The sequence below is a fragment of the Rhinolophus sinicus genome, linkage group LG02 (assembly GCF_036562045.2).
Source record: "Rhinolophus sinicus isolate RSC01 linkage group LG02, ASM3656204v1, whole genome shotgun sequence".
NCBI lineage: Eukaryota > Metazoa > Chordata > Mammalia > Chiroptera > Rhinolophidae > Rhinolophus > Rhinolophus sinicus.
Window position 1 is genome coordinate 171,629,034 of NC_133752.1, and position 25,382 is coordinate 171,654,415.

Below are 25,382 nucleotides of genomic sequence, written 5' to 3' on the forward strand. Positions count from 1 at the left end.
AAAATGGTACAAAATTTTCTCCCTTTCATCTATTCAGTAAATGTTCGGTGAATGTAAAAAAAAAAAAAAAAAAAAAAAAAAATTGCATATAGAGAGAGAGGAGAAGCTTTTGGATAGCCATGGCCTCTCTTTTTCATGATTAACCTTTTATACATTACTTATAGACAGACAGTCATGTTTTTCCTTTCAAACTAAAAAAAGTGCTTTGTATTAAGCTATTGGCATAAATAAGAGGCTTCTTTAGGTAGACCAGGAAAAAAAATGGAGAAAAGAAATGAGACACTATTAATAAATATTAATTTTTCACTTTAAATTTAATGAAATAATTAATTCTGCCCTTTAGCAATCTTTCAGATACTCTTGTTTTCTTCCCCTTGATCTATAGTCTGCACACATTTGGTGCTGTACATGGAGTCAGTTTCTTTATACAACCTCATGTTACATACACAGGCCCACTCTGGTAGGTCAATGTGTAAAAACTGAGACATAAAGACAAGTATGTAAGGGGAGAATTTACATTCCACACACAATAAGGGAACATTTCTTGTTTTACTCTTCCAGAGGAATTCTTGCTATTCAAGTGATTTTCATTGAAGAAAGAGTATAGTTCTTCATGTATTTACACTATAATTTAATTTGACATGTTATTATCTGGAAACGTCTGAGAAATATTGCTATTTCACAAAGAGAATAATAAACTAATTTAGTTGAATTGCTACATAAGCCAATGTTCAGACAATAACTGGTTATAAGACTGCTTAAGCAAACGCCACTGGGCAGGGCTGAATTAAATTTCCACAGGTCATCCCAACCCACATGTCACTGCATTATTTTCCATCACAATTCTATCAGGAAGAGATCAGATGTGGAAACAATGACTTATGTCACAGCCTGTTCACTTTGTAGCTTGATCAGCAGAGGCATGTTCTGTACTAAACTCTCCCAAATATTAATCTGAAAATTTTTCCTTTGTCTTCTCTAAACTTTTTTTTCTGAATTTCATCTTATTTCCAGGGTTTGCAATGACTAGATGAAACAAAGAAGAGGAATTGCAGAATTTCATATCTCTTCTATAAGATTTTTCCTCTCACTGACCAAACCCTAGCTAAAAAGATTAACTTTTTTTGTGCCAAGCATTTCAAAGCATATCAACTTCCAACTCAAATGAAGTTATCTGACTACACTGGGAAATACTAACAGCAGACAGGGCCCACTCAGCAGGCAGTGATGTGAACTGAGCTTTTGCAAGGCATCTTGCTAAGTGGTTTTTAGGCCCAGGGATGGACATCCAAAAACCAGTCAACAGCCCTAGCCTAATAGCATCACTTGCAAAATAGCATTAAGAACAGAGTGTTCCTTCAAACACTAGATTACGTAATAATTTATCTTGTTTATCTATTCCAAGGATAAAATAATCTAGAAGCATAAAGTTATAGAAGTCTATTCAAACTCATGTTTAAAAAGAGAATGAAATGATTTGGCAATTTCAGAACTAAACTGAGTTCTTTCAGATTTCAATTTGATTCCTGTTGGAGACCGTGCTGATTCAATTACTCCCACTTCTTGCATTTCTCCTCTGCTTTGGTCAGCCTCAGCAATCGATTGTTCCTCTACTACTGGGGGAAAATGGAAGTCACAGCAAACCAATGGAGTTAAACCAATCTTTTTTGAAATAACATATGGTGCGCGCGCACGCGCGCGTGTGTGTGCGCGCGCACGGGTACCTGCACACACCCGCTCCACAGCATTACATGCCAGCCATTGATCTAGAAGCTCTACCTTTATTGTTGTATTTAATCCATCCAATGTTCTATGAGTTTTGCTTTGAGTTGAAGAAGCTTGTCAGAAATTGAACCTAGATTTCCAGTTTTGCTTGGGGTCTAAATAACTATAGAGATTGACTTTGCAGACACTGCAAAGCCTTATACCAAAACAGAGTTAGTGACAGATGACAGTTAGCAAACATGAGTATTCATAGACTGGGATGAGACCTGGTTTTTCCTGGAGTAAACTGAAAGGTTTTGGAAAGCAACCTATTTGACTTGGAGCTTGTTTGGACAGATAATTTAGTATGCAGAGTGCTGGCTAGAGAAAAGGGGACTGGGATTCCAATACCAAGTTCATCCTTTCTCCAATTTTTAAGTCATTTAACTATATGGGCTTAAGTAACAATATACAAATCTTTAATTCCTATTGTCCTGTTTTAAAGGATATTGAAGAAATTAGCATTTTAAGTATGTGTATCTTTATATAATTTTATCATTAGCTCTGAAACTGGGGACTCAAGAATCCCTGTAGACACCATCACAGTATTATTTAAGCAGATGCCCCAAACTTAGGAAATACTGCATGATTATATCAGTGCTTAAAATTATATTCTTTGAAATCAAACAGTCCTAGCCCTGTGTTTGAATCCTGCTTTTGCCATTTAGTTGCTGTATGAACTTGGATAAAATATATAACCTCTTTAGGCCTAATTTTCTCATATATAGCATGTGGGTAATTATACTCAGTTTGTAGGATAATTATGACAAGTAAATAATACAATAAATAAAAAGTGATTCTCATGGCACCCAGTAGATACCAAGCAGTTGATGTATGATAATATTACTTGGATAGTTGTATAATTTTCATTTGCTATCTGCTGTCTTATTTAAAGACTGAAGCTTTTAACAGAAAGAAAAGGGGCAGAGAAATTATCTATATGGGAAGAAAAGAAAATTACAGCTGTTCTGAACTGGGAGATCAGTTTATTCAACATGCAGGCTTCCCCACTGTTCCCCAGAAGTTTCTGCCCATGATTCCCTAGCTGCTGCTCCCAAACCTGAGTTTGACAATCATCTATTTTCACTTAGTTCAGCTAAGACAAATTAAGAAAAGGACTGGGGGACTGGGTGCATGGGAAGCTATGTCAATCAAGAAATCTGAGATGCAGAATCCATCCATGGGACTTCTCTTAAAAGAGCAGAACCAAGAGGCCGGCACCCAGGAATTTGGCTCGATGTCTGTCTCTCATGTCATTGTCTTTTGATGTCCTAGAAAGTGATTTCTGTTTTCATTTTCAGGGCTGCTGCTTCCTAATTGTTTTCTCCTTTGCCTTTTTCCTTTTCTGGCAAGAGGAAGGATTTTAGTGCTGTCAGTAAAATAATAATGTGAGCTCCATAAAACCAGCATTCTGTAAATAAAGCTGAATCTCATGGAACAGAAAAAAAAAAATCGGACTGAAGCCAGGAAAATTCCTCAAAGCGACAACATGTCTAGCAGTCTGAAAAAGAGTTAGAGAAAAAATAAGGGATGAGAGAGGAGGAGATAGAATTGGTGGAGAAATACATTAACTTTATTATTGCTGTGTCATTATTTTCGTCATGGAAATATTATAGAAAAGGGATAACTCTTTCGGTGTATCCTCCAGCAAATATACTTTTCTGAGAAGCTTCTCCCCATGGTAAGTCCTGGCACCTCTGCCAATGTTTCCTCTCCTTCATTCACTCCCTGAATTCAGGATTATCTGAGCTTGTCCTCAGTGCTTTTTGCAGTGTTCTGCAAGCAAAGATGTTCCTGAGTGCCCATAAAAAGGTAAGCCCAAAGAGAAAACATATCACTTGGTCTCTAAGGTCACTAGGGTCAATTGGCTGCTTAAAAAAAATTTTAAAGAGGAACACTAATTAAAGTTTGTGATCAAAGAGCACTCTTGATTCATGAGACTAGGTTCCAAATCTGTATTTTTCTCCACTATATTTTCAGCTTTGAATTGGCACACAATAGATGCTCAATACATTTGTTAGATGAGTGGGTAGATAGACAGACAGACAGACAGACAGACAGACAGACAGACAGACAGATAGATAGATAGATAGATAGATAGATAGATAATGAAGGACTAAAAACCATGAGGCTATTTCTGGCCCTGAAAGGTGTGGTCACGCTTCTCTTTTCCACCTGAGGGCAGGTAGAATAGATGACCTTGTATTACTCTGTGGTTTTGTTACCTGGGTTATACCACATTACCAATTTCAATGATATTCTTGTACAATAAAAAAAAAATAGCAATCATATCAATGTCTCTTTCATATCTTTGTTGTTCACTTCTGGGAGTGTCTTCAAATATTCTCCCCACTGAAGAAACTCCCCTTTAGTTAGGGAAAATATCTATATAAATGTCTTTTATAACGATTTAAAATGGAAATATAAGTTGGAGCTTCATGTGGTCTAGTCTTTACAAGATATCCCAATTCAGAAAACACAAACTAGCAGCCAACATTAATTAAAAACATTTTCAGTATTTTTCTGGCAATTCTTAATGTTTACAATGGCAAACAATCCTGTGCATAACCAAGCAACCCTTATTTGCCTTTTCCCATTTCTCACTTTTAGTATGTCTCACCTCCTACAGCTGCCTCAAAGTTTTTCTCTTTACAACTCAGTCTCTGCCTAAAACTCTCCCATCCAGAAAACCAAATCTACAAGTCTCTTCTCATTTCTTACCCTCCACTTTTCTCCTACCTCCATTTCTTCCTCTTCTCTCAGATGAGTCACTCTTAGCCCTTTCCATCCCCCACCATGAAGGCCCTACGCTGGCTCGTCACAAGTCCTCTTCATACAAAGGCATAGCCGGAGCTGGTGCTCACAAAATTGTCTTTGCGATGGGGAGTGACATGGGAGAAGAGAAAAAAAGGGCTCTGAATTTTCACACACATTAGTAATTTTTATGAATCACGTATAAATGGGATTTAGCATAGGAGAAGCCAGGAACTGATGGAAACACAATAAAAAGGAAAGATGAGTGACTGGTGAGAAACAGCTCCCAACAGAAACTGTTAGTCATACAAAAAGCAAGATGATAAAGAGAAATGCTTAAAATTTTAGGAAATCCAGTGGAAGCAGTGATAAAAATGACTTATAAAAAAAAGTAACACTTAAGTTAGAAAGAGAAATAGAAGATTTTCAAGTCTGAATTCAGAGAGTGTAAAAATAAACAACTGTGATGTCGGAAGGCTGACAAAGCCTAGTTGCCATTTCAACTTGAGAGTAGAGGAGACATCTGGAATCTGGCTGAAAGAGATTGAGTTAATGTATATTACAAAGCACATGATTATAGATGGAAAAGAGGAAATTCTCTTTAATTCTGGAGATGGAGTGAGGGGGAGGTGAGTACCTAATCATTTTAGGGGTGAAACATTAAAACTAAACTTGTTTCATATTGTGTTAACTGGGGATCACTGAATTGAGTACATATACTCAAACTACTATTTGAACAAGCCATGGCTAGCTTGTTCTCCACCCAACCACGTGGCATGGTAAACTGACTTTTGCACTTTAAATTATTTATTGACAATGTAATGATTTCAATGATTTATCTTGGAAAAGGGGCACAGAAGCCAACACTGACAGCAAGTTTGTGATTTAAAGAGAAGAACAACCAGAAATCTTGTGAGTGGAAATCATGATGATTGAATTTAACAGAGATGGACGTACATTGTCTGCTTTAATATTTTATCACAAAGAATATATCTCTTAATATAAAAAAATCTGGGGGGACAATCTGAATTTTATTGGTCCTTCAGAACTCACTAATCCTTCAGATTACAAATGAGTTGTTTCCTTTAACAGGGAATCCTTTAGTATTTATAAAAACTCTTCATTGGGTGCAAGTTGTGGGGGACAGTCCAGCCCAATAAGACACAATAAGATACGAGGCCCCACCTAGTTGTTCGTCACTGTTCCTTGAAATAAATCATTATTGAAAATGATACCCACCCACCCCCAGCCCAGCGCTTTTGCTGTTCCAGCCCAAGAGTCAGAGGTCCTGTAGCTTTAGCTTTTCTACAATCTGCTGCTCTGTGACTCAAGTCTATTTGTCTGCTAAGAAGACACCTGGGTACACAGGCAACAGAGACACTTCTGATAGAAAAGGTTTACTAACTGTTCAAGAAAAAAACTCAGTCTGTAGCATAACAGCAGGCACCAAATTGCAATCCATCTCCTACAAAAAAAGAAACTGCGCTTCTGATACTGAGGGTATAGTGGAGATATGCGTTTGTGAAAGTCTGTGTTTGAGGATACATGACAGCTCAAGAACAAAGTAAGCAGCTATTACTTACCTCCTTAGGGACACGTCTTGTTTGTTTCTAGATCCCCTACAGCACCTAGCACAGTACCTTGCATCTCATGTGCCACTCACTAACAGCATATTGAATTCATTAGTTGTCAGGATAATGTCTTCAGAAAATGAGATGGGTACCCCCTTATCCATGCTGCACTTTAGATAGGTGATATCCAGCCCAAGAGAGCGTTAGGCCACAGGTTTGGACTCAAGTCACAAAACTGGATGGACAAGTTACAACGGCGCCAAAGGAGGAAACAGAACTCACTCGCAGGGTCATGAACATCTCTACCCTAGCGAGCACTTGAAAAATGCCTAAGGTGCGTGCGTATCACCAGGCGAATGCCCAGTGGGTCCAGGCTGGGTAGTTCAGCCCTAGTGGGAACGTAAGTCTAAATTAGAACAGCAGAAGAAGTGAGGTCCTTTCTTCCCCAGAACATCTCAGCCACCCATCAGGGCAGCGAGCAGAACACTATGGCTCTGTTTGAGGACCAAACCTGAAAGGCCCGCTGTCAGGGCCCGAAGGGTAGATCTGAGAAGGAATTAGAAAGGCAAACACGTGTTTGCGGCAACTCCCTTCTCCGTGGACCTTTGCCCAGGTCTGGCCCCAAACCTAGGACGGCCACAACTTGTGCACCAGAGCAGCATCCTGCCATAGCACAGTCACATCCAGGAGTGAGGGAAAACTGCCCACCCCAACTTGATAATATCTGGAAGGAATGAATATTTGGGAAAAGTCCCAGGGCTAGTTTAGTGCCAACCAGTCCCCACCTTCTCAGGCCCCCTCCCACTGGTTCCTCCCCTTTCAGCTTCTCTAGTTCTTATAAAAACTCCACAGCCTTTCACTAACAGCCTGAAGGAACCTCTCTCCCCACAGCTGCTGCACAAGGCGGTGAGACTGACCCACTGGACCACGGACAGACCATGAAGACTCTGCTGCTTCTCTCCATTCTGGCTGCCCTGGCCGTGGCAGCTTTGTGTTATGGTGAGAAACCTTTCTCTTGTCATCTCTCTGGTTTTCTTTTCTGCCCCTCACTTCAGTTTACTATGATTTTCGCTCTCCTTCCTCCTCTTCTTGCCCCTCTCTCTATTATAATCTCAAAATACTATTAATTGAACATTTCCCAAGTCTCAAGCCCCAGGTCTGTTCCGTCAAGCCTTTTCTATGTCCTAAATATCCAGACTTTTATATGCAACTTACCAGGCAAGTCCGTTCTGTGGTAAGTCACTATAAACCTGGAAACTTCGCTATTTCAGAAATAAGATATGAGATTTCCAGCCCCAGAGTTCTCATTTTTAAGGATGTTTATTTAGAATTTGGTAACAATTGGTTAAGGATATTGGTCGAATTGCTTACCTTTAAAAATTCAGTTTCCACGTGAAGTGTTAAGTAACTATAAGCTCCCTCTAGGGACAGGACAATCTCACAAACTTACTACATGTGTTTGGTGAATTAATTTAAAAATGAAATTTTACATTTAAAGAATCTCAGAGAAAAATAGAGTTCATAATTTCTACTGAAAAAAGATAAATTTTGCCTGATTTCTACATGTTGTAAAAAATACCTGTTCAAAGTTTATGAAAGAAAATTTGAAGCAAAATTATTTATATCATTCAGTCTTATGCATCAATAATCTGGGTATTTCAGTTGTTTTTAAGCCTAAATTATATTAGCAACTGTATGTATTTTGTTCCTAACTCTTGAAATTATTCACGAGGTTTCTGTTTTAGAAGATTTGGTTTCTTCATCTCCTTGTGAACTTTTCAAGCAAATTCACTTGCTTACAGATATAAGCCTCTTATTGCCAAACTTACCTGCTGGGAAGGAAGAAAGGAGAGCGGCAGAAAGAAGAAACCTTCTGCTTTGGCATCATCTCAGTTCTTTCTCTGAACTGGAATTGTGCCCAGTGTGAGCTGGGACCTGGAGTCAGTGGTTTCTGTGGCTGCCAATTTAACACAGGTTCTTAAGAGGCTTTTGGAACCTCCTAGAAGCCCATCCTGGGAAAGGCCAGCTGAGCATCTGCCCAGCCTGCCTGGAGAAACCTGGCTGTCCTCTAGACCCTTCTGTCCCTTCCTCAACCCTGCGCTCAGACAGGTCCCAGGTTAACCAGAGAAGACAGCTCTCTGGAGACCTTTGTGCAGCACTTGAATGTATTATTTCAGTAGCCTGCAAACCTCACAGCCCCTGGGACATTTTAGCCAAGACTGTGTTCACTAACTTCTTCAACATCACAGAAACTAAAGTGTAGACATTTCCACAGCAAAGACAGAGCTAGAGAAACAACTCACAAATTCCAAATGCCTGTAATTTGTAATCACCATATTGCTAAATATATGCCTCACATCTTTTTGGCTCTTTACTCTCCCTCCTTCCCTATATTTAGACTATTGCAACGTGTGATAAATAACAATAAAATGAATCTTTTTGTTTAATTCCAGAGTCTCATGAAAGTATGGAATCCTATGAAATCAGTAAGTGAATATTTGACTTCCTTATTTAAATCTCATGTATTAAAGAATCGCTCCCTCTTCTTAAACAGACAAAATGGTAATACATATAACAGGGAGGAAAAAGAGGGCCTCTTTTGGAAAACTAAAGTAAATTTTAAAATCCAATGACTATAAAATATCACCAAATGAGCAATTTTTTTTTAAGCGTGAAGTGGTGTAATATGGCATTTAAACTGCATTCAGCATACTTAGGAGCCATAAAATCTCATTTGGAAAATTTAGGTTGGCACTACATCAACCCCACAGATGGAAAACAAGGAGTAATGACAAATGGCAAAGTACAGAAATGGAGGCGAAGTCAGCTGGGAGACCACAGACGTCAACATTCTGTTGAATGCTATTGAATTTATAAAGACTGAGTACAGGAGGAAATAACATATCGCTCTCATTTTCAATTTGCTCATTATTTTTATCATGTTTAAACTGTTCATTTACTATTAATCTCAAGGTATGCGTTACAAGTTCTCAGGACAGAGAGAATTTCTCCTCAAAGGAATTAAAATTAACACACTGAATAGGAATACCAAAATTGAGAAAGGCAAAGTGATTGCCCAAAGGCAAACAAACAAAACTTGCAGTGGGCAATGTGACAAGTCTCTAAGACACATATAGGGTTGTTAATTTCTTTTATCAAGCAGTTTATGAAATCTGCATATCTTCCCCTTTGATTTTTCACATATCTCTAGATACAGAAAATGCATGAGTTAATAAGCTTTCAAACATATTTGTGTTAGGGAATATGCACGGAAATATTTTCAGCTACTGTTTCCCTAAAACTGCAATTATTGATTTCTGTTTTCAGGTCCCTTCATCAACAGGAGAAATGCTAATACCTTTATATCCCAGCAACAGAGATGGAGAGCTAAAGCCCAAGAGAGGTGGGTGAGAAAACTTACTGGGGGAACTCATTATTCCCAGTGTAGCATCCCAGATCTGAAAGGAGTGAGAGACAGGTTTTTTAAAATCATATGTATAATTTTCTAATTGTATCCCCCAAATCAAAGAATTTAAAAACAATATACAGAAAACAACTGAATTTCTAGAAGACTATTCCGTGAAAGACTCAAAAATGAGATGCAGGGAGGACGTAAAGGAAGACAGAAGGAAAATTTCTGTTTTCATTTTTAAAAATTCCCCATTCTACCTTTCCTCCCTGTTCTTCAAATATTTCTTTATATTGGGGGCAAATAGGCTCTTTCTCTGATATTTTCTTATTAATTTTTTCTGTTTCTTATTTCTCCACTCTCTTTATGCTTCTCAATCGGGATCTCTTCTTTTTCCCCACTTCCTAGAATCCGAGAACGCACTAAGCCTGCCTACGAGTTCAATCGGGAAGCGTGTGATGACTACAAACTGTGTGAACGCTATGCCATGGTTTATGGATACAATGCTGCCTACAATCGCTACTTCCGGCAGCGCCGAGGTGGCAAATGAGATTGGAAAAAGTCTCTTTCCAGAGCCTGGCGCCTGGTTTTGTATTCCCTTGCAGTAGCATCACTGAACCATATAAACATACAAATTGCTTGTTTCTTAAATGTTCCCATCTGGCTGCACGCCACCTTCCTGTTCCCAGATTGATAAGTAATGGAAGTGCAGAGTAGTGAAGTTCTAAGGAGAGTTCCGATGTGCGATTATTAACATAATAAACTTCTGGTTGGATACTTCCATTTTGTAAGCCTGATTTCTTCTGGAAAAATGCTACGATATTTAAATCATGGCCCACCTAACCCAGCATAGGAGACTCTGTTAATGATGTTCTAGTACTGATTAGAAGCATAACTGCATAGAAAGAATGAACCTTGGAAGGCATTCTCCCAGCCATAATTTGTCTAGAGTCTCTACCTTGGGGTCAGTGAATGATTCTTCCTATTAGGTGTTCTCAATGATTTTCAAACATAGACGATTGATGTTCCTGCTCTTCAACTTTAAATGGCCCCTAAATTCCTTCTGCGTGGATTTCTGACCCTGACCTAAATGTTACTTCCTAAGATGCCACAGTTTTGACTCTTACTTGGGCAAGAACATGTTTAGTTTCAGAATTGCCAGAGATTTTTAAATAATGCAATCGTGGAATTTTGGAGCCAGAAGACGCTAGAGCTCCATTAGACTTGGTTTGCTGACGAGGAAATGAAGTTCCAGAGTCTTCTGCTTGGCAGTTAGGGGCAGAGGCCGGGGCCTCTCTACCCCAAGTCTGACCTTGTTCTTCTTGTCCGTGAGAACTTGTTCAGGCCCACCCTTTATATCCATTACTTCTGGCAGGCCCACTGCCTTCATCTCCTTTCTATTCCTTAAAAATTCTGTACAAAACTCAAGCAATTTATGAAATCAGAGATGATTAAATCCACCCAGCTTCCATCACTCTACTGAAGCCAGTATCCAGCTGTTCAAGAATTTATGTAGAGTCAAGTACAATGTTATTATTCAATTCATGTTTTGATTAAAATTTCTTATTATGTATATTTGTTTGAATTATGGTAATTTCTTTGAGGGCAAATACTGGAACTGCAATTTTTTTTTCTCTCTCTATAGCCTTGGTACTATTTTCTGTTCACAAAGATTATCTGATGAAAGCTGAATAAACAACAGAGTAGCCATGCCTGGGAGTGATTACTCAGTTCTGAGACTGTTAGATTCATAATAATGTGTGTTTTATAACTTAAACCATTGTCATATTAATGCCATGATAAGTGTTTTAGAATTTTCCAAGCTCTTTTGCATATTCATTAGATCTTACAACAACTCAGAAGATGGATAACATGGAATAGATGGTAAAATTGAAACTTAGGGAGGTAACTTCCTGAAGACATTGCAATAGATGCCAGGGGTGTGCCACTCAGACTGCCCCTGGCCACCGCAAATATTGGCAGCTGATGTTTCAAGCTAAGTAAGGACTTGAGTGCAGCTCTCTACAGATCTCTAGAGCCCTCTCTGTATGCATCTTTATCCTCTCTGGTACCCTTCTTTGAATTGCTAGCCACTTCTCTAGATTCCCAGCTCTGTCTCTTCAATTTAGAAGGGTGAGTTTGCCTGGTTTCCATTTTCTGTCCCATGACCTCAAAACTCTCCAGAAAGTAAACTGAGTAGCTATAGAGCTTACCTCTTTTGTTTCTCACCTATTATGCATCAATGTCAAATAATCTAAAAGAAGGGAAAATATGGAGGGAAGGGGGAACAAAAATAAAATAGAAAATTTTAAAACAAATGGCAAAATAGACTTAAATCTATCTTGATAATCTCACTACATGTAAGTAGTCTAAACAATTCAATTATTTTTTTTATTTCTACATCTGTTATAGATCCTATAGTACATTTTTATTATTTTTGCTTTAAACAATTATTTGTAAACGGTTTAGATAATACAAAAGTGTCTCATACATTTACGCATAGTTTCTACTTCTGGTGCTCCTCTTCTGGTGGTCATCCTTTTGTGTACATCCAGATTTCCATCTGATGTCATTTTCCTTCTGCCTGAATGACTTCCTTTAACATTTCTCATACTGCAGGTCTGCTGGATTCTTCAAGTTTTGAAAGTCTACCTTCATATTTGAAAGATATTTTCATTGTATACAGAATTCAACGTTGCTAATTTTTTTTCTTTTAATTCTTTTAAGATGTTGTCCCACCGTCTTTTAGCTTTCATTGTTTCTAATATAAAATCTGTTGTAATCCTCATCTTTGTTCCCCTGTATGTACTGTATCTTTTACCTCTGGGATGCTTCCAAGGTTTTTCTCTTTATCATTGGTTTGACCAAATTGATTATAATGTACCTTGATGTGGTTTTCCTTATTTTTCTTGTTATTGGGATTTATTGAGCTTCTTGGATTGCATTAAATATAGAAATTTTCAGTCATTATTTTTTCTTTGGAGACTGCAGTGACATATATGTAGGTAATCTGACGTTGCACCACAGTTCCCTGATATCACTTTTATTTTTCTAAGTTGCTTTTTTCCGTGTTTAATTTTTGACACTTTCTTTTAATGTGTCTAAAAGTTTACTAACTTTATCTTCAGCAGTATCTAATTTACTTTTAATCCTATTTAGTGTATGTTTCATCTCAGATGTTATAGTTTTCATCTCTAGAAATTTGATTTGAGTGTTCTCATATTTTCCACGTCTCAACATTTTTAAAAGTTATAATAACTAGTTTAATGTCCTTATCTGCTAATTCCAATATCTTTATCACTCCAAGGTTGGTTTTAATTGGTTGATTATTCTACTCATTATAAATCATAATTTCCTACTTCTTTGAATACCTGCCAATCTTTTATTTGATGCCAAACATTCTAAATTTTACCTTTTGTTTGTTGGATATTCTATAAATATTCTTGGGCGTTGTTCTGGGATGCAGTTAAATCATTTAGGCAAAACTTGATTATTTTAAGTCATGCTTTTAAAGTGGGACTAATGCAGTATTTGTCTAGAGCCAATTATTTCCCCCATACTGAAGCAAGGCCTTCTGAGTACTATACCCAATGTCACATGAATGGGTGGTAAGAACAAACAATAATCCCAGCCCTGAGTTAGTGCCAGCCACTGTTCCCTCAATTCTCCTTGGATGGCCATTTCTTCACATAAATGTGCCAATCAGTTCTCTGCTATATACATGAGGGATGCCTTCCACAGATATTCAGAGATCCCTTTCTCTGTAGCTCTGTCCTCTTCATTATTTTGCCATGTGAAATACAGTCACCATATTCTTCCAGAACTTTGAACTCAATCTCAAAAACAACCACTAGATTCCATCCTGCTTCCCCTTTCCTGAGCCATGGCCTGGAAAAGCTCTTGAGACAATAAGCTGGAGTAATCATGGGACTCACTTTGTTTCTCATCTCTTGAAAACCATTGTTTTATATGTATTCTTTAGTTGTTTCTGAAGAGAGGGTAAATCCCGTCCCTGAAACTCCATGTTGGCTGAAAGCCCATGAAATCAGGCACTCTGAATGGTCATCCCAGCCTCAGTGTTCCCCCAGAGAATTGGCTGACACATTTATTTCAGCTGCCTAATAGTTCAAATACTTACTCTGCTTAGTCCTACTTCCCTCATCCCTCTGATGTGTTATAGCCAAGGGTACTACCCAATAAACCACCTGCTTACAAATCTTTGTGTCTTAGCATCTGTTTCCCAGGGAACCAGACCTACGACAGTCATTGAGGTGGCCAATAGTGGGGCCAGGATCTTCTCGCTCCAGACCTCTTGTTTTATTCATTACACAGCACTAGATTCATAGTTTTTGAGCTGGCAAGCAGTTGGGCAATAATCTAACTCAATCTCCTCATTCTAGATTGAGGAATTTGTGAGCTTAGAAACTAAATGACTGCTCTAAGAGTAGGTAATTCTATTCTCTTGAGAAATTTACTTGTAGTGACCTCATTAAATATAATTTCTTAAGCCAATTTTTAAGAAGAGCTATGTAAACATGGTCCATATATTTGTACCAATTTCTCATTATGAATAGTCACACTTTCCAATCTGATAAAGCTATGTTTAATGTAGCTTACACCTTAGTCAAAATTTTATAGTCATATACTTAGTTCCATTAATTTTTTAAATATAATTTGGTTTTTCAGGTCTAAGGCACATGAATTGATAGGTAACAGGCCTTATTTTCTTCCCCTTTTAATCACCTCGGTAAGGCTTTTCACAAAGTAGTACACTTTAGGAACAAATGAGTGTTTCAACACAAGCAGAATGCTCTGCTACCATCCCATAAAATTAATTTAGCATTATAACATAGTGTTTGATATTACAGACTTTGGAAGTAGGCCTCCCAGTTCTACCACTTAGAAAAGATGTCATTCTTGGGCAAATTAATTAATCTCAGTAGGCTTCAGTTTCCTTATCTGTAAAATAAGATAATTCTAATACTGACCTTAGACTTGTTGTAAACATTAAATAAATGAATACATGAAAGGTGCACAAAACACTGCCTGATATAGAGTAAGTGCTTAATAATTGTTAGCTACTTACACTGTTATTTTCTATTATACTATTACTATTACTATTATTGTAATCTACTACATTCTGGATATTAATAAATGACAAGACAATACCTCTATGGGGAGTCCCACTTATACCTTGAAAGCAGCCAGCAGGACATATAACCAAAAACTATTGATAGCAGTGGCCAACTTGAACTCACCCCATTCTTCCTTCCTTCTCCACCATGCCCTGTCTACCTACGCTGATGAAGCATGCAGTTTCAGGAGACTAGGCCAAGGAAGTACATTTTGGCTTAAGGAAAATTCGTAATTTTAGCTTTCATGCTCAACTGAGTATGGAATTCATGCAGCCATATTTTTATACAGTTATAAAAGTATCCCAATTAGGATGGAGTTAACGTTATATACTTTATAGAGCTTTATACAAGTTATATTACTTATAATATACAAGTTATATTACTTGTATAGAGTAGTAGTATGTTCAAGCACTATTTTCATCCCTACCTCTACCTTTTCAATAAAAGAAATCTGCAAGTATTCTATTGCTCTGTGTCCAAGTTCTTTAGTACCTTGGTTGTCCTTGGTACCTTAGTATCCATTATTAATAGCCTACTTCAATTCCTCTCTCCTAAGGTTTCAGGCCTAGTTCCTTGTTATAATTTAGAACTCTCATGAGAGTAAATTCTACCCTGAACTCATTTTGTTTTTGAACCCTGATCTTTGCCTAGATTACCTCCACTCTTTTATTCATAAACTAGGTTTCCCAATATTAACCTAGGTGGTCCTCCTCTAGAACCCAGACATTACAACCTGTCTGACTACTGCCAGATATACTTTCTGCCATGCCCCCTCCACCAGTAAGAATCCCTGGCAATTGATATTAATTCAGAACAGAATATATTAATCCACTCTGCTTTTCCTGCAAGAATAGGGCACTATATCCAGGATGTTTTACACACCCTAAACTACCAAGCATTATATGGTAGTATGCTCCCAATAGGTAGAATACATGGGTCTGAAAACTATGGTATGGAAGCAGGAGTGGCTCTATTTATCATATTCTGTAACCCACATGAAGAATTTATATTTTCCTTTCCTAAAATTCTAATATCGCTGGGCCAGGAAATCCTAGTTCACAGAGAGGGAACACTTTCACCATGGGACATTAGAAGAGTCCCATTTAAGCTCTAGCTGCTGCCCAATCACTTCAAATGCTTGTTTGTCAATTTTTTTCAAATGCCTGTTGGTCAATAAAACAAGGTTCTTCATACTGAGTCTAATTAACAAGTAAAGGAGTCATCTTTCCTAATTGAACATGTTTACCAGAAGAAGGTAGGGCTTCTGAACCTACGAAAGGAAAAATGCATTTGATACCCAAGTAATCCATTGGAATATCTCTTGATATTTCTCTACTCAAGCATGATAGTAAAGGGACAAGTATATCAGCCATGGTCCAGGAAGAGCATAGCAACCAGGAACTCACAACTCTCAGGAATGGGGATCTATTTCACTTACCATGTTAGACACCTAGACCACCAGATGTGCTAACTATGAGTTGCAGGGGCTGTAGTTTGTCCCACTAATCTTCATCAGTATTCTGACTTGCCCCTAGGAATGAACTAGGCTTCAAATAGAAGAATATCCAAAGGAGAAATTAGAGAATTAGAAAAGAGTGAATAGTTGTTACACTAAAAATGGGAAATGTATTTCTATAAAACAGCCACAGCATCCAGGAAAGTGTGACTAGAATCTACCTAGTATTGTAATTTTTCCCAGAAAAGAGACCAACCAAATCCTGGGGAAGCTGTTCCTGGAACATACTGTATGAAGCAAGTGGATGTCACAGTGCAAATGTGGACTGTAACTGATGCTGTGATGCTTCATCCAGATTCCATCTTTCATCCATTCCCTCAGATGCGGGCAGTGGATGGCTTTCATCTGGCTGAGTTTCTCTCCTAAAATTATCCACAGCTGAAGAAAGCAACTTGTCCCAAGTGACATCCCTTTCCAGAAGCAGCCCACATCCCAAAAAATTGGTCAATGCAGGAGTATGAAAATCTAGCCCCTTCTCTGACACTGGCGTATTTTGGTCTTGTGATTTCTTCTTTCTTATCTTCCTTCCCTTGCCAATACAATGTTTAAAAGCCAGAATGTGTCATGGCCTAATTGCTCAGTTTATAAATATACGTACACACACACACACACACACACACACACACACACACACGATATGGCAATCTCTTAGTGGTCTCTAAATTCATCCTATGGTTGAAATTGGTCCCAATTTTTCTGATTTATAAATGCAACCCTTGGGCCTGGTGGCTCAGGTGGATGGAGCACGGCGCTCCTAATGCCGAGGTTGCAGGTTCGGTTCCCACATGGGCCAGTGAGCTGCGCCCTCTACAGCTAAGATTGTGAACAACAGCTCCCCCTGGAGCTGGAGGTTGGCGTGAGCTGCCATGGGCTGCCACCGCCTGCTGTGTGCTGCTGTAGGCTACCGTGTGCTGCCAGGAGCAGCTGGTGGCCAGTATGAGCAGCCAGTGAGAGCTGCCATGAGCTGTTCTGAGCAGCCGACCTACGACCAGTGACCGACTGCCTTGGGGGGCGGGGGGGGGTAAGCCCAAGGCTCATAATACCAGGTTGTGCCAGGGAGCTGTGTCCTACACAAATAGACTGAGAAAACAATGGCTTGAACCAGAGTGACAGTGTGGAGGCGGAAGAAGGGGGAAAAAATGCAACCCTCAAGTAACTATCCTCAATGCAACCCTCAATGCAATTATCCAAGTAGGTCAACGTTAGCAACTATATCATAAGATTCATCTGTGAATTTCTTTTAGAGAAATGAACTGGGTGACCTGTTGGCATTTTTTTCCACCTTTCATTTCTCTGAATTCAGGCATTGAAAGCTAACCAACAAACAAGAAAGCCAGGAACATAAGTCATCTGGGGTTGTTAAAACATGAGGTTAAGCTTTGAAAAATACTGTTCAAGAAATGTGCTCTTTTCTCAGTTAATACAGATTTTTATGGTGTTTGCCTAGAAACACTGACTACTTTGGAGAGAGCAATACACACAATTTGTCTCTACTCAATTCATCTAAGGATAATGACCACTCCTTCTGACCACAAACCTGTAATAAAGTAGAAAAATGATTTGCATACATGTGGACACATGGTTTTAAACATTCTGAGAGAGAATTTTCCTCCTTACAAAGAGTCTTGGAAAGATTCCTAAAGGATGATGATTTTGTATTTTAAAAGTATTCTAAGAAAAATCATAAATGCTATGAATTACTCCTGGAGTGAATTAGACTTCAAACGTGAGAATATACCAAGAAGATATTACAGAGCTAAGAAAGAGGAGATAAATTTTCAGTAAACTGGTAAATACGTTTCTATAGAACAGCACAGTATCCAGAAAAAGGTGTCTAGAACTACAAAGTACAGTAGAAACATATATACAAAAAAAAAAAATCATCTTTTTGAAAACAGAAAGGAATTAAAAGTCAGAGCAAATAACGGAGCAAATTCTGACCAGTGTTTCCCAAACGAGTATTCTGTGTAATAATGTTCCAGTCAGTATCTTGATAAAAGTTATTTTACACCCAGATAAGTTCTACTGTCTTTATATATCTCCTCTTGGAGATTTATACACGTGTGTGTGTATAAAATTTTATGCATATATATGCATAAAATTTTAAATATTAAACCCTCTGTGTGGTCCATCAATAAAGGAATCTGTTTGAGTCTATTTAACATAGGGGTTCACAAGATAATTTGACAACAGAACATTCTTTCCAAAGGGCATTCATCAACATCTTGCACAATATTATTTTAGATTTTCTAGTCAAGCCCAACCTCTCAGTCTTTCTTTTTATAGCATGCCTACCATGTGTTTATTTGACAAATATTTATCATATACCTACTCTATGACATACAATATGGCCACACAGTAGTAGATGGTCATTGAGTTTGCACTTAAAACTCCAGTTTTATGAAGGTGTGTACATGACATGATATCCCAGCTCATTTTGGATAACTAATTGTTAGGATAGAAACTTTTCTTACATTGAATCAACTTAAACCTTTTGACCTTAATTGTTCTCTCTAGAACAAAACAGAATTATATATTCTACTGCCTCATTTATCTTTTTATCTTTTCAAACTTCCACATTTGATATGTTACTCAGATACCTTTACACTCTCATGCATCTTTTTTTTCATCTTTTTATTTTTATTCATTCATTTATTTATTTTTTTTTTTCCAAACAGAAACACAAACTCTATTTGTAAAATAAATTGGTGTGTTTTTTTTCATGAGCATGGTGACCTGGTATATCAGCCATGGTCTGAGAAAGGCATGGTGACCAGGAGCTCAAAACTCTCAGTATTGTACAATTTTAAAAATTGGTTAATGGGTAGCTCTTACATTAAGTGTGGTTACCACAACAAAAAAATATATTGTATAGGTTTGCTGTCTTAGAATCATGGCAAATAGAACACATGGAATTGGGTCATTTTTTTCATTGATATGAAAAGAAAATTTCAAATCATTTCTGGATTTTTCACAATGGGAATTTGTCTGGAAATTGTTGCTGAATTGATGTGTTTGTAGGAAGAAGGAGGGTACAGGGCTTCTTACTTCACTATCTTGCTTATATCACACCCCACCCCCATTCATTTTTCTGAATATATTCTAGTTTATCAGCATCTGTCCTGTAGAACCTAATGTGAAGCACAACACATTGTCTGAGAGTGACTAATTGTGACTGCTTATGGCCCAAACCTTGCATCTCTGGGGGAGTCTATGCCTGCATTTGTTTCTCTCATGGTTGCTTCTCAAGGCCTATTATAACTTTCAGGTATTTTTAACATAAACTTCAAGCAAACCATATCATCCCCCATCATGTCCTGTGAGTACATTTTATAGTCTAGATGAAAAGTACATTTTATCCCTTTTTAAATGTCATTTTGTTGAATTATATAGTTGAGATAACTTTGTCATTATATTTATTATATTAGCTCTTTCTTGGAGATGTGACTTACCTGAAAATTGGATGAGAATGTCTTCATCTATACCTTTGGATAAAATATGTTGACCAACAGGAATTAGGAACAGATTCATCAGAAGGAAAAAGCCAAAAGAGTGGAGTGAGGGAAGGTGTGGATGGCAGCCCTAGAAAAGAGTGCTTTGCATTAAAATTCACTTTGAAGCAACTGCATTACCTGCTGTGGCACATGCATCCCCATGAGTCTTGCTTGCTATACCAGCGATCCCAAGACACATTTCGGGAGCTGATAAGTTTATTACATGTGATATCTGCGGTCAGTAACTTGGCCCTCCTTGCTTTATTCTCATAGCATTCAAAATGCCTAACTGAGTTATCAGGGGCTACATAACGTTAGCTAATATATAATCCAGTGTAAATCCAGCTAACTGGGCCATGAGGACAGATGGCGAAGAAAGTTCATTAAAGGTTTATAACTAATCAGATGAAGTCTCCTGGATAAAGTGCTTTCTAGAGGACTTCCCAGGCCAGGCCTTACTCACTCCTCCCCACTCCAGAGCTCTGAGTCCACGGTAGGCAGGTACTAAATGTGCTTTGGCATCGGAAGACCTGACCCGAGGGCAGTCTGCGAAAGAACTATGACAAAGAAGGAAAATATTGCCTTAAGCATCCACAGTTTTCCCTTCCAGTTTCTCTTTTTCTATCTGCTCCCTCCCTACAACTGTTGGAAATAAGTCTGCCTTTGTCTTTCCAAGATGTCTGTATTTTAAAAATAGAATTTGGAGAGAACTATGTTGACACAAAAAAATTAGTCTCAAATAGTGACCTCCAAGGCAGCAAGACAAGCTCCTGAACAAGATGTTTTGGGGCATGGCTCCCAGAGAACCTCTCAAATCATATTATAAAGAAGCAACGCAGTCTACCAACAAGGACAGAGGCTCTTCTTTGCCAGCTGAACAACTAGGCAGGTTTCTCCAGCTGTGAACCAAATGTAATGGAAAAAGAGACCCAGACCAACCTGGTCCTGGAAGGATTCTCTAGCCGAGGAGGAACCTGAAGCCTCTCTGGACCCCTGGGAATTACTGGTTTCTGGAGTCCCCTGCATATTCCCAGTATCTACAAGAAGTCAAGGTTAGTTTGAAGGAGAAGCATGCTAGACCTATCCTCTAGAGCGACAGCTGTGGATACAGACCTAGAATAGAGATATTCACACTCACACAAGTGTGTATGTATATGCGGGGGAGGGGGAGGGAGGTAATGAGAGAAAGAGGAGAGGCAATAACCCTCCGCTGACCCAGCTTAATGCAAACCCAATTCAGGATCTCACACAAACTCTGCCTTTACTTCTGCCCTGGGAGCCCTAGATGTATAGTATTAACTTTCCGTATTTATAAATGCATTTATTTTAAATGCTTTCACAAACATACATTTCCACTTGTACTAACAGCATCTATGGGTTGTAGGCAAAGCAGGTATTATTATTCATAATCAAGAGGTGTGAAAACTGAAAGTTAGCGAGGTTCAAGTCAGTAAGTTAGTAAGATAAAAGTAAAACCAACACTGGAACTCAATTTTCAATACCTGAATATTCCCTTATCCACTGCAAGTAAGATGCTTGAGAGTCTTTTTGCAAAGGCAAAACTAGACATGGACAATGTTTGCACACTGACCAGACATTCAACAGCATAGAAGAGAGAAGACCCAACCTTAATGCTAGAAAAGTTGTTTAGAATGAAAAATTCCTTCGCAGTCATTTTTCAGTTTCTCATAAAACTTCCTTGGGAATCATAAAGTCACATGTTTGAAATCAATCTAAAAAGCATTTTTAAGTGATAGAGTCTGCTGTCTTGAAACAAACTAGATCCCTTGAACCAAATCGAATAATTGAATTTTAGTTTTGCAAGAGAGAAAAAGAAACCTGTGCTTCAAAAATATTTAGTGTGGGTTTTTTTCTTTGTTTTTTTTGTTTTTTGTTTTTTTTTCCTGTGCACTCAGTGACCTGGAAGATGAAAAGAAGGCTCTGAGCCAAACCAAAATATGTCCATGGTTTTCCACAAGCTGAAATGGGTTTGCAAATGCTACAGTTAGAAAGCTTCAAAGTCATAACACAGGTCTGTGCCTGCCTGGTGTGCACATACCTTACAATGTTAAACAATGACATGATTTATTTCCTTCATATTAAAAGCAAACAGATATTACTTGCAGATGCTAAATAAGATCTTGACAGGATAAAGTGGGTATTTAGATACTCAAGCTCTAGAGCTAGCCCTATGTATTCTACAAAGTTTTTCCTGTACCCATATTTATAAGATTTCCAAGATTCATGAGAGACCACTCCGTATACTTAGTTTACCTACCAAAGAAGCTTTTCTGGTTCTGCTAGCCCTGGTACACATATAAATCTGGGCTTTCAAAAAGAATTAACAAAATGTCTTTTTTTGGCTTCAACTACCAAATCAAATGCAAAATAAGTCAGAAGAAGTGGGTGGATGCACTAAAATGAAGGTTTCTGGATGTTACCCAATTGGGTTGGCTTTGTTTCCACAATTCATCATTAATTAAAGTTTTGCTGGGCATATGACTTTGGGAATGGTGGGATAGAAAGCTTACTCCTCCTGAAGAGGGCATGGAATGTAACTCAACAACTCAATCTTCACCCCATCTATACCTCTCTAAGCATACCTGGCGGTTATTTTCAATATCCCTCTCCATGTCCTCTTGTGTCCCAGTAACTAGAACCAAGTCAGCTAAAATTAGAAGAGCAGCCCCCTTCTTTGTTTGACCTCTCCTCATGCCATAATCTCACATGACACACCCCTCCCTGTTAGAAAGCTCAGAATGGCTGTCTTTACCCTGGATCATTTTATGGCTCTATTTTATAGCCCAAAGATGGGCTCTGGAGATCAAGGCACTATTGCTGGAGGAGAATGAACATGAAAAGGAAAGGGATTTAAAACCAAGCTAATATGACCAATGGTTGAAGAAATTGAGCATTATTTGGGTTTGAGCAGGGATGTATGTATAACATCTAGGTACAAACATGCAAAGATATAACACGAAGGGAAGAAAAAACATTTATATGTTATCCTGAGGGTAGTATAATACTATGAACAAAGGGTGAAAAACACAGGGAGAACATTTTGTTTCAATGAATGCAAAATCTAAGAGACAAGTTCAAATTTGAAAAGGGCTGTGAAGTTAGCCCTTTTCTCATCATGGGATATATTTAAGTATGGGGATAACACCACTTGACGGGGACAAAGGAGATCCCTGGAATAGATTGTCAGATAGACCAGATGAAACTTCAAACCTTAATATTCTATGATTTTAGTTTTTCAGTTTTTACAACATTATTAACTATATTCCCCATACTGTATTTCACATCCCTGTGACTATTTTGTAACTACTAATTTGAACTTCCTAATGCCCTTCACCTTTCTCACCTATCCCCTCAACCCCCTTCCCATCTAGCAACCATCAGTTTGTTCTCTGTATCTATGAGTCTATGTTTTGTTTGTTAGTTTATTCTGTTCTTTATATTCCACATATAAGTGAGATCATATGATATTCGTCTTACTCAGTATGACTTATTTCACTTAGCATAATACCCTCTAGATCTAGCCATATTGTTGCAAATGGTAAGATTTCATTTCTTTATGGCAGAGTAACACTCCATTGTGTAAATGTACCTCCATTTCTTTATCCAATCATCTATTGATGGGCATTTTGGTTGTTTCCATATCTTGGCTATTGTGAATAGCACTGCAGTGAACATACAGGTGCATGTATTTTTTCAAATTAGTGTTTTGGATTTCTTTTGATAAATACCCAGGAGTGTAATTGTCAGGTCATAAAGTAGTTCTATTTTTAATTTTTTGAGGAAACTCCATACTGTTTTTCATAGTGGCTGCACCAACCCACAATCCCACCAACAGTGCACATGGGTTCCCTTTTCTCCACATCCTCACCAGCACTTCTTTCTTGATTTATTGATGATAGCCATTCTGACCATAGTTGAGGTGGTATCACATTGTGGTTTTTATTTTCATTTCTCTAATGATTAGTGGCATTGAGCATCTTTTCATATATCTGTTGGCCATCTGTATGTTTCTTTGGAGAAATGTCTATCCAGGTCCTCTGCCCATTTTTTAATTGGATTGTTTGGTTTTTTTGGTGTTGAGTTGTAATTTTTTTTATATAAATTTTGGAGATTAGCCCTTATCAGATATATTATTGGCAAATATCGTCTCTCATTCAGTGGGCTGTCTTTTCAGTTTTGTTAATGTTTTCCTTTGCTGTGAAAAAAACTTTTTAGTTTGATATAGTCTCATTTGTTATTTTGCCTTTTGTATCCCTTGCCTGAGGAGATATACGAGCAAAAATATTACTAAGGGTAATGTCTGAGGGTTTATTCCTGTATTTTCTTGTAGGAGTTTTATGTTTTCGGGTCTTACATTGAAGTCTTTAGTCCATTTTGAGTTTAAACTTGTATATGGAGTAAGAAGGTGGTCCGGTTTCATTTTTTTGCATGTGTCTGTCCAGTTTTCCCAGCACCACTTATTGAATAGACGGTCTTTATCCCAATGTAAATTCTTGTTTCCTTTGTCATAGATTAATTGCCCATATAAGCATAGGTTTATTTCTGGGCTTTCTATTCTGTTCCATTGATCTATGTGTCTGTTTTTATGCCAATAGCATGCTGTTTTGATTACTATAGCCTTCTAGTATAATTTGATATACTCAGGTAGTATAAGCCCTAGATTTGTTCTTTCTTAGGATCGCCATGGTTATTCGAGGTCATTCATAGTTCCATATATATTTTAGTATTATTTGTTCTAGTTCTGTGAAGAATACGATTGTCATTTTGATAGTGATTGCATGGAATATATATATATATATATATTGCTTTGTGTAGTATGGACATTTAAACTATATTAATTCTTCTTATCCATGAGCATGGTATATGTTTCCATTTATTTGTATCTTTTTTAATTTCTTTCTTCAATGTCTTATAATTTTCTGAGTACAGGTGTTTTATTAGGTTGGTGCAAAACTAATTGTGGTTTAAAAGGTTAAAAATAATTGCAAAAACTGCAACTACTTTTGCATCAACCTAATACTTCCTTGGTTAAATTTATTCCTAAGAATTTTATTTTTTTATTCAATTGTAAATGGGACTGTTTTCTTCTTGCTGGTAGTTCAATATTGGTGTATAAAAATGCAATTGATTTCTGAATACTAATTTTGTGTCCTGCTACTTTACTAAATTCATTTATCAGTTCTAATAGTTTATTGGTGGAATCTTTTGAGTTTTCTATATATAGCATCATGTCATCTGCAAATAATGAGTTTTACTTCTTCCTTTCCAATTTGGATGCCTTTTATTTCTTTTTCTTCTCTGACTGCTGTGCCTAGGACTTGCAGTACTATGTTAAATAAAAGTGGTGAATGTGGGCATCCTTACTCCTGATCTTAAGGAGAATGGTTTTAGCTCTTCCCCCCTGAGTATGTTAGCTGTGGGTTTGCCATATATGGCCTTTATTATGTTGACATGGTCCCTCTAATCCCACTTTGATGAGTTTTTACCATAAATGGATGCTGGATTTTGTCAAGTGCTTTTTCTGCATCTATTGATATGACCAAATGATTTTTATTTTTCATTGTGTTTATGTGGTGTATCACGTTAATTGATTTGCAGATATTGAACCAACCTTACATACCAGGAATGAATCCCAATTGATCATGTGTATGATCTTTTTTATGTATTGTTGAATTTGGTTTGCGAATATTTTGTTGAGGATTACTGCAACTGTGTTCA

General features: G+C 37.7%; 2 protein-coding genes across 2 annotated transcripts in view; one reads left to right on the forward strand and one right to left on the reverse strand.

The window, feature by feature from the left end:
• The window catches only part of PDE6H (phosphodiesterase 6H), a 143,628-nt gene that overhangs the window by 69,630 nt on the left and 48,616 nt on the right, over window positions 1-25,382 (reverse strand). The window contains exon 3 of the mRNA XM_074325984.1: window positions 19,602-19,731. The gene's annotated coding sequence lies outside the window, so the exon portion shown is untranslated. The remainder of the gene's footprint in view (window positions 1-19,601; window positions 19,732-25,382) is intronic.
• MGP (matrix Gla protein) lies at window positions 6,930-10,279 on the forward strand. Its single transcript, XM_019744752.2, has 4 exons — window positions 6,930-7,088; window positions 8,543-8,575; window positions 9,417-9,492; window positions 9,907-10,279. Exons 1-4 carry the CDS (start codon window positions 7,028-7,030, stop codon window positions 10,046-10,048), a joined length of 312 nt encoding a protein of 103 aa, XP_019600311.1. The 5' UTR covers window positions 6,930-7,027; the 3' UTR covers window positions 10,049-10,279.

Excerpts from the sequence above, each read along its gene's own strand:
- MGP (XM_019744752.2), top strand. The coding sequence starts at position 7,028 with ATGAAGACTCTGCTGCTTCTCTCCATTCTGGCTGCCCTGGCCGTGGCA. Across the intron at positions 8,576-9,416 it reads TATGGAATCCTATGAAATCA|GTCCCTTCATCAACAGGAGA; the intron begins GTAAGTGAATAT and ends TTCTGTTTTCAG. Across the intron at positions 9,493-9,906 it reads AGAGCTAAAGCCCAAGAGAG|AATCCGAGAACGCACTAAGC; the intron begins GTGGGTGAGAAA and ends CCCACTTCCTAG.